The sequence below is a fragment of the Hoplias malabaricus genome, chromosome 4 (assembly GCF_029633855.1).
Source record: "Hoplias malabaricus isolate fHopMal1 chromosome 4, fHopMal1.hap1, whole genome shotgun sequence".
Classification (NCBI taxonomy): domain Eukaryota; kingdom Metazoa; phylum Chordata; class Actinopteri; order Characiformes; family Erythrinidae; genus Hoplias; species Hoplias malabaricus.
The window spans coordinates 13,658,469-13,668,241 of record NC_089803.1 but is presented as its reverse complement, the minus strand read 5'-3'; the positions used below and the strand labels follow the sequence as shown (position 1 = coordinate 13,668,241).

The 9,773-nt window shown below is 45.3% G+C and overlaps 2 protein-coding genes across 3 annotated transcripts in view; one reads left to right on the top strand and one right to left on the bottom strand.

Moving 5' to 3' along the window:
• Positions 1 to 723: 723 nt before the first annotated feature.
• Positions 724 to 3,016, bottom strand: LOC136694919 (uncharacterized). The gene is made up of 3 exons (XM_066668750.1): positions 2,953 to 3,016; positions 2,114 to 2,470; positions 724 to 1,845 (listed from the first exon to the last, which is right to left on the bottom strand). The coding sequence occupies exons 1-3, from the start codon at positions 2,962 to 2,964 to the stop codon at positions 724 to 726; spliced, it is 1,491 nt and encodes a 496-aa protein (XP_066524847.1). The 5' UTR covers positions 2,965 to 3,016.
• Positions 3,017 to 3,327: 311 nt separating this feature from the next.
• The window catches only part of fhl3b (four and a half LIM domains 3b), a 29,082-nt gene continuing 22,636 nt past the window's right edge, over positions 3,328 to 9,773 (top strand). The window contains exons 1-2 of one of the 2 annotated variants that reach the window (XM_066669366.1): positions 3,328 to 3,518; positions 4,076 to 4,122. The gene's annotated coding sequence lies outside the window, so the exon portion shown is untranslated. Of the gene's footprint in view, positions 3,519 to 4,001; positions 4,123 to 9,773 lie in introns of those variants that run through there. The other variant, XM_066669365.1, reaches the window with a different exon arrangement.

The window sequence follows — 9,773 nt, the reverse complement described above, 5'->3', positions numbered from 1 at the left end:
AACGTGATAACGTCCAAACACACCGTCCCTTAGTGTCAGCCTTATTCTGCGCTGTCAGGACTCATCACACTAACGTTACCTTGGAGAACGCAGCCGAAACCCTGGCGAGGAAGGACTTTCTCTTTGGGACACGGACGGCTGCGGGTGTTCTGGGACCTTCAGAGTGTGAAGGCCCTTCTCCTGGAGAGGAATCAAACAGTCCAGTGTAAGAACATGAATAAGACCTCCGTTACTCTCATGTTACACTGTAAACACTGATTCTAGATCCTTCTCTGTTTCACAGCAGCTCTGACACACTGACAGTACGCTTTCTCCTGAACTGAGACTTGAGAGAGGATTCAAATCATTACCATTAGCCACAGGCTGATCCTGGGTCAGGTCTCGTGGACTGATCCTCGTCCACCGTTTGGAGAGGCGTCCAAAGAAGGAGGCTCTCTTCGGGACCGAGGGGGCCGCCGGTGTAATCGGAGCCTGGCGGTGAGGTGGTTTGTCTGGAGAGAAGAAAATAAACAATACTGGTCCAAACACTATGACCACGGTTACAGCAGATGAACGCGTCTAGATCCTTAGCCTCTAAAGCCCTGAAAGTTTCCGCATTTAAAAACGTACCAGTTGCGACAGGCTCTTCGTGGCTCAGCTCTTGTTGGAGAGCAGTGATCGGAGCGATCTTGGTTTTCTTTTCCATTAAAAGGAAGAGAGGGATCATGTCAGTAATCCAGAATATCAAGAAAAGCCCATATTAGACCAGTTTTGTACCTGCAGTACCTTAAACCTCAGCTTGGGGAGCCTGATCCTGGGAAGCCTGAAGGGAAATCGCCTCGGAGGAGACCCATCGGCACTGTCTTCTTCCTCCGTGGATGTCTGTTCCAGTCCGAAGGAGGACAGTATCACTGCTGTCTGAAAACTCTGCAGGAAGTGGTAGAAGTGTCCTGCAGAGGCCACGTCCAGTGAAACAGACATGGCGTATTCTGTGATGAGCACGATGGTCTCCACTGCAAGCTGAAGATGCCTCGGTCTTTGGGGGACATCTTCTGGGCTCTTCATGGCTTCGTGGGCTCTCACGAAGATGGGCATGGCCAGACCGTTTCGAATCCTGGTCTGGATACACGTCAGCAGTCTGTTTGCCACCATCTGGACCCGTGCGGAGTAGAGACACGGATCCGCTGAATAATCCACCAACCCAAAGTCCTCTTGGAAGGTGCTCCGTAGTTCCAACACCAGAGCACTCACAACTCTTGAAGCCACAGCTGCTGTGCTGCCGGCGTACACAGGAGTCTTCGGACTTCCCTCTCCGCTCCTGCCGCAGTTCCCTTCTTCTGACAGCAGGGCGATCTTCGAGGTCTCCTCCTCCAGGATGCGGCGCGTCACCTCGAACGCCTCCTTCAGGAAATCCTGGATGAAGAGGATGAACACGGGGCTGGAGATGATATTCATAAAAATGTTCTCACTCTGAGAGCCCACGGAGCTCTGGGACTCCCTCCTGCACTGCCTGGGTGTGGCCAACTCAGGTGACACTCCTGAGATGATGTGGTCAGCCACGGCATGGAGAAAGTTGGACACTGGCATCTGGGAACAGTCCACAGTGTCCTTGGAGCTCCCCTCAGAGCTGATGCTCAGCAAGGTCTGGAGAATAGCCCCCACAATCTTGGATGTCATCATGGGCAGCCTGACTTCCAGCTCACTGAGCACACGCGAGTCACCAGAGGGCGTCAGCCAGGCGCAGAGCCGCGCAAACTGCTGCGTCTTACTCATGGTTTTGAGCAGCAGGCTTCTGGCGCTGTCTGAGATGCTGTCCACTGCCAGTTCTTCACAGTGGTCGTCAAAATCAATGAAGGCAGAGCTCATCTAGTGAAGGAGAGGTACAAGAAGAGAACAGATTCAGTCACGTTACCTTCCATCGTTCACAATCCTGTCACACAGCAGCACCAGAGGCGTTCTTTCACGGTCAAAATGAGTGCACACCAACATTTCAGCTTCTACTCTAAAGGAGCAGTGTTGGATTTGATGTTGGACCACTGCTGTGAGGATGTGAGGGCACTAGACTTGTACTAGATTGGTATTAAACATCAATGAAATGACAAACAGTGAATGAAACCAAAGTGAAAGTCGTTACCTCCTCCAGAGTGTCCTCAAACATCTCGGAGACAAGGTGTTTAGTCGTCTTCATGCTCACAGCATCCTTCCTCTCTGGTGGTACGATGTCCCTCAGGGATGTGGTCACCTGAGGGTGGATCTGTCTGAAAGACCTCTCCTTAGAGAGGTCCAGTACAGTGCGGAGAGGCTCACAAATGTGGACCGTCTCTGAGCAGTGCCCAGAGGAGAAGCATCTCAGGCCACTATGCACCCTGATCATCTGCTCCTCCAGGTTAATGGGTCTGCTGCAGGTCCGGTCACTTGATGGCCTCCCCTCCTCAGCTGTATCCACATAGTGGATGGTGTTAGACAGCCGATGGAAATACATTGTTGTCACCTGTTTGGACAGAAACAGAGGTATTTTTCCTATATTTTTCCCTACATTTGCAATGTAACTTTAAACACATGTATTTATTTCCACATAAAAGTGTGATATTTCTATGAAAACCAAACCCACGTGTTCATGAAGGGGACTGTATTTGTGAGACACATTGGGATGTGATCATTTGTGAACAGTGAAACATATCTGTGACTCGTGTTTCATTTGTGGATTAACATTTACACATTTGTAAAGTATTTCGAGACTAATCCCTCCATTATATTTTGTGTGTCATTCGTGTGTAGAAGCCGTTATTTCACGATCTACTTGGTGCACTACCCAGAGATAAGCGAAGGATTTGAACTCGGGACAACGAGTTAAAGAGTGAATCGGTGACTCTTTCTGTTCGAACGGCTCAAACGGCTCGTGTCGAGCGGTACGGATGTGGATGTTCGTCTCGCGGCGCAAAATTGTTGTTCTGTCGGGGTGCGCAAACTTACTTTTTCCTCCATTCTCGGTGGAAAGTGTTGCGTCGGAGCTCAAGTAGTAATGTTCTTCCTGAGTCTAACGCAATAATGAACTGAACACCGGGAGCGCCGCTTTTATATACGCACGTGCGTGACGTCACAGAGACTAAACGCTTAAAGGTCACGGAATTGTAAAGAACGTTCTTGAACGTTTCTGAAAAGCAGTGTCGTGACGTCACAGAGCCTAAACGCTTAAAGGTCACGGAATTGTAAAGAACGTTCTTGAAAGTTTCTGAAAAGCAGTGTCGTGATGTCGGGACTTGAACCCTCCGGGTCCCTGGAGCCATGTGACTGTGACACTACCTGCTTTTTGATTGTAATAGAAACAGTTGTAGAAGATGTCCCTAATTAAATATGACACTGAGTTTTATTCCTAGTGCGTCTGTATAACACAGACTCCACAGACTGATATAGAGATGCTGAGTGTGGAGGAGCTGCAGTTCTGTTCCAGTGCCTCTAGAGGTCCAGAGTGGATTAATAAACTCAGCTCTTGAGAAGGAGATAAGATTTCACCCCAAACCTAGTATTTCAGACAAAAAGTAATGAAATGAATTATTATATAAAGTAGCTATAAGTTGCATTACCTTCACTGTAACGGACATCATCACAGAGAGAGTCATAGACTACACAAAGACTGTTATAGAGACGTTTATACAGACATACAGAGACCCTTGATAGAAGCTGATCTATAGCTGTAGGTAATTTGATGTACAGGTTTATAGACCTATAAAGATTATAAAGACTGTAACAGAAGCTGTTTTATAAACTGTTATAGACACTGTTATAGTGTAATGCAGACTGTTATAATACTTTTATAGAGACCATTATAAAGACAGTTGAAGAGACTATTTATAACAATTGACTTAGAGTTTATATTTAACTGTTATCCACAGTGTTAACCCTTTACTGACTGCAATAAAGGCTGTAGTGTAGTTTTTGTTTAGATAGTGTTTCAGAGGCGGAGCCATTAGATTCACAGAACCGCCCCCCCCCCCCCCCCCACACACACACACACACACAGAGTTTAACATGCTGTTGTGGAGCAGTGTTTCTCTTCTTCATTGAATGAGTCTCTCTCACTTTACTCTGCCTCCAGCTCCAGACGGAAACACACAGAAGATCAGAGGATCATCAGAAACTGTGGTAAGACCCCCATCAGCCTCTCTCTCTCTTTCTCTGTCTCTCTTTCTCTGTCTCTCTCTCTCTTTCTCTCTCTCTTTCTGTCTGTCTCTCTCTCTCTCTTTCTCTCTCTCTTTCTGTCTGTCTCTCTCTCTTTCTCTCTCTCTCTCTCTGTCTCTCTCTCTCTCTCTGTCTCTCTCTCTCTTTCTCTGTCTCTCTCTCTCTGTCTGTCTTTCTCTGTCTCTCTTTCTCTGTCTCTAGCTCTTTCTCTCTGTCTCTGTCTAGCTCTTTCTGTCTCTCTTTCTCTCTGTCTCTAGCTCTCTCTCTGTCTCTAGCTCTCTCTCTTTCTCTCTGTCTCTAGTTCTCTCCCTCTCTCTCTGTCTCTGTCTCTAGCTCTCTCTCTCTTTCTCTGTCTGTCTCTCTTTCTCTCTGTCTCTAGCTCTCTCTCTCTCTTTCTCTCTGTCTAGTTCTCTCCCTCTCTCTCTGTCTCTAGCTCTCTCTCTCTTTCTCTGTCTGTCTCTCTTTCTCTCTGTCTCTAGCTCGCTCTCTCTCTCTTTCTCTCTGTCTCTAGCTCTCTCTCTCTTTCTCTGTCTGTCTCTCTTTCTCTCTGTCTGTCTCTAGCTCTTTCTGTCTCTAGCTCTCTCTCTTTCTCTGTCTGTCTCTCTTTCTCTCTCTCTCTCTCTCTCTCTCTCTCTCTAAGGCTCTGTCTGGATGTAACAGTCCTAATACAGTCACGTCTGACTGATCTCACATGTAACAGAGATATAAAGAGGCCTGTGTAACACACGTCTGAGAAGGTCACACACGTACAGCACCGCTGCTGTTGGGACAAGACCTTGTCTCTCACGTTCCTGACATGGTTTGAAAAGTCCAGTTCCCCTCTCCATTGTGTGAACGCTCCTCAGGAAACAGACCAGTGGAAACGCTCAGAAACCAAACTCGTCCGTTTCCTGCCGTTCTGTCGGGTTACTGTTCTGGAGAGGAGACATTCCACTCTTCCACGGGGCACTGGGCGTGAGGCTGGGTGAGCACAGTGTGTGTTCATATCTCCTGTTGTGTTCCTATTGTAAACATACTGTGGGTTCTTCAAAGAAGGTGTGGACGACACAGCTCTTTATCAGGTGGATAATAGTCCATAATGAATTTGACAAAGGCACTGGACAGACCCCAAACCCTAAGTTGTGTTAATTGTAGAAGCACTCATTTGTATTGGATCACTACTGTGTAGTTTAAATGATGTTTACACGTGCTGTCACATGTATAATGTACAGTTTATTCTCGTCACAGTTTGACTCTCTTTTAATACAAGTCAGATATGTTGATCTGCTCAGAATATTAAGTCATGAGAGTGTAATGGACACCTTGTAATCTGTGGTTTTACGTCGTTGTGTTCTGTGTTACTGCTGCGTGACCTTGCTCTGGACACCGTCTGTTTGTTTGTGTTAGGGGCGTTTATTTATATTTTCTGTTTTGTTAATCATTTAAACATAGGCTTAATGTGTGTTTAGAGTTTGATCTGGAAGCTCTGAGAAAGACACTTCAACTCTAACAGAGGAAAAGCAAGAATAATGAGGAAAATAGTATATTGAGGTCATGAAGTGACTGCGCTCCCTGACTACACTTACACAAACCTACTTTGTCTTCCACCATTTTGCTGTTTGATTCTCCTCCATAAATCTCTCCTGGAGAAAGTTCTCTAATTGCTTTCACGCTGCGTTTCCATGTCGTCCATGAACCTCAAGGCTGTGTGCACTAACGTTAACCAGCTGCAGTCCGGTGTTAGACTTAATCTCAGGTTAGTTGTGTGGTTGTTCAGCTGCTACGCCGATCAAACTTGTGTGTTTCTTTGCAAATGCAGGTCCCTTGGTCCAAGCTTCAAACTACTGTTTCTTAAAATATTATTTCATGGCCTCAAAATACTATTTCGTGGCCTCAATATATTATTTTGTGGCCTAAAAAATTACTATTTTGTGGCCTCTATATATTATTTTGTGGCTTAAAAAAATACTATTTTGTGGCCTCAATATATTTCATGGCCTCAAAATACTATATTGTGGCCTCAGTATATTAATTTGTGGCCTAAAAAAAATACTATTTTGTGGCCTCTATATATTATTTCATGGCCTCAAAATACTATACTGTGGCCTCAATATATTAATTTGTGGCCTAAAATAATACTATTTTCTGGCCTCAATATATTATTTTGTGGCCTAAAAAATACTATTTCGTGGCCTCAAAAAACTATATTGTGGCCTCAATATATTATTTTGTGGCCTAAAAAATACTGTTTTGTGGCCTCAATATATTATTTTGTGGCCTCAAAATACTATGATGTGGACTTAAAATATTATTTCATGGCCTCAAAATACTATTTCGTGGCCTCAATATATTATTTTGTGGCCTAAAAAAACTATTTTGTGGCCTCTATATATTATTTTGTGGCCTAAAAAAATACTATTTTGTGGCCTCTATATTATTTTGTGGCCTCAAAATACTATATTGTGGCCTCAATATATTAATTTGTGGCCTAAAATAATACTATTTTCTGGCCTCAATATATTATTTTGTGGCCTAAAAAATACTATTTCGTGGCCTCAATATATTATTCTGTGGCCTCAATATATTACTCTGTGGCCTCAAAATACTATATAGTGGCCACAACTTGCTAAATAAACCCACCATGTCACCTTAGGGGCTCCGTACATGATACAAATTCATACTTCATAAAAAAAAATCCCACATTAAAATGTACTATTAGATTAAACTCACACACTGTAAATTTACACCAGTTACAGCCTCAGCTGTACTCTATAGGAGCTAGGTTTCTGGGTGTTGGGCCTGAATTGTGTAGAATCTGAGCCGGACCGTGTTTCAGGTCCAGTTCCTCAGTGACTGAGGCCTGGGGAATGAAGGGCTCTCCTCCACAAGAGTCCAGTCACTGAAGCAGCACGAAAGGCCAGACCCCAGGACAGGACCTGTGTGGCTTCCTCTTTCTCTCTCTCTCTCTCTCTCTCTCTCTCTCTCTCTCTCTCTCTCTCTCTGTGTTGCTGTGTGTCTCTGTTTCCTCCACAGGCTCCAGGCCCTGACCTCAGCTCAGTGATGTGGCCTGTGTAGAGGTCAGTGACCGTTGTCCTGTGTTGTGTCTCTCGCAGTGAGTAGTTCTGTAAATGGTCATGAGGAGAGCCTCTGGCCCCTGTGTTGTTCTGAGTTGATGTTAAGACAGTCCTTATGGGAGACAGATGAGCTGTAAACGACAGCGCCAGGAGCCTTGGAGTATTTGCTGTAGTATAAACATGTTATCGGTCATTTTTCCGCTCCGTTTACGCATGGCCATCTTGGCTCTGTGACTCCAGATCTTTCTGGAAAACATTGTGGCTATGTGCACAGCAGAGCAGAGAGTGTCGAGGGCGGAGCCAGGTTTCCACACAGAGAGCGTCACCTTCAGCTGCTGAACTCTTATGTACAGTACCAGTCAAAAGTGTGGACACATCTCCTCATTAGTCATGGGTGGAATAAGGCTAGTCACTGTATAGAGCTGTGTACCAGCCCCTACCCCAGTTACAGTCTCAGACACATTCAGAAGGGAGCGGTTCTACAGATCAACTCTCGACGAGGCCACAGCTGTTCACTGAAAACCCTTCCAGGTGACGACCTCATGAAGCGGACTGAGAGAACGCAGAGAGTGTGTGTAAAGCTGTCGTCAAAGCAAAAGGAGGCTACTTTGAGGAATCTAAAGTAAAAAACATATCCTGGTTTCTTTAATAGATTTAATGTCTTCCGTGTTCATTTACAGCGTAAGAAATAATATAAAACATAGAAAAAACATTGAATGAGAAGATGTCCAAACTTTTGAATGGTATTGTACATTCACAACATGTGGGTAATCACCCAAAACAAAAGAAACACTCCCTAAGTGTGTGTGTGTGTGTGTGAGTGACTGGGTGAGTGTGTGAAACTGTCCACAGGTGTGTGAGTGTGAGTGACTGGGTGAGTGTGTGAGTGACTGGGTGAGTGTGTGTGCGATTGACTGGGTGAGTGTGTGTGCGAGTGTGTGGGTGAATGACAGGGTGAGTGTGTAGATGAGTGACTGGGTGAGTGTCTGGGTGAGTGTGTGTGCGAGTGACTGGGTGAATGAGTGGGTGAGTGACTGGGTGAATGAGTGGGTGAGTGACTGGCTGAGTGTGTGGGTGAATGATCGGGTGAGTGTGTGGGTGAATGACAGGGTGAGTGTGTGTGAGTGTGATGGACTGGTACCCTGTAAAGTAAAAGAGTATATTTGTTATTTTTCTTAGTGTTTTATTGGTGTCCCCCAAACCCCTCAAAATGTATCCAGTGACATCTGTGAAACATGGGGGTGGTAGTGCAGTATTTCTGGGCTGTAGGAGCTCAGCAGGTGAAAGTATCTTCAGTCTGTGCTCTGAAATACACTCTCAGGACATTTTTGGGAGGGTCGAATGACAGTGATCCCAAACACACAACATAAAGACACCATGAAGGAGCATCTGGATTTCTTGTAACGCCTGCCGCCAGCTGTGCGACTCAGTGAGATTTACACCCGCCGTGTCCTGCTCTCAGTCTGGGAGATGCTGAGCTGTAGACAGACCCCAGAGAGATGCTGGAGGACGACTGTCGTTTATAACCAGGGCATTGCAGACTTTTTACTGAAGCTACATTTACTGTTCAAAGAGAGATTTAACCTGTTGGAAGCAGGAATTAACCCTTTAGGTGTAATTTTGTCCTCATTCTTATGGCAGTGACTGTAAAGTGTTCAAAACTAATTTAGAGCTTGAGAAGCATTCCCTTCTTATGACCCTGCCTCCATTATTGCCCTTAAAGTGTAGACACACACACACACACGCACTCTCAGGATGATGTCACACGTGAAAGTCCACACTGCAGTTAGGCGAGTGTCATCATCATCACACATCGTCTCCCCACACTTAACACCGTTGTGTAGAGGGCTGTTCTTCTGAACAAACAGATTCATTTCTGCTATTTACTGTTACTTATTTCCAGCTCAGATCCCATTACACCTTCCTGTAAAACACAAACACATGTATCGCTTTACTCACATTTACAGTTCCACATTAAAGGCAACATCTACGACTGTGGGGAACTGCAGTTGTCTCTGGTTTGTTGACATTAAGAAGCTCAGCATCTTTAAAGGTAGTGTCTGAGGAGAAAAACAACTGCTTGTATGTGGCTGAAGTGTGACTTGTTTACTACAGAAACTCATTTCTAACGTTATTCTCCCTCATGTGAACAGCTCTGAATGTTAATGCATGCATTTTTTCATCAAATGACGGCGGTGGCATCTTTTACATTCACTGCTATGGTTTCCTCAAGGGTACATATGTGGTACCTTCAGTTAGGGACCACTCCTCTTGGAGAAGAGAATCCATGTAATGTACCTTTAAAAAACACAACTGGACTTTCCCGTACTCTCCCGTACCTATTTTTCTGACAGTGTACACACTAATGAATAGGGGCCTGAGTGGTGGTGCGCAAACCTGGCACCCAGAGGACAGCTGGGGGTTAGGGGTCTTGCCCAAGAGCACTTCGGCCATGGATGGTGAAAGAGGAGGCCCTTGCACGTCCCGAGAAGGTCCTCGGCCAATCGGACAGTGTGTTGTATGATGCTGCAGTGTTATAGTGAGATGCTCATGGAGGCTGCA

Bases quoted from the DNA above. Each gene is read 5' to 3' on its own strand.
- LOC136694919 (XM_066668750.1), bottom strand. The intron at 1,846-2,113 runs GTAACGACTTTC...CTCCTTCACTAG, and splicing joins TTGAGGACACTCTGGAGGAG to ATGAGCTCTGCCTTCATTGA.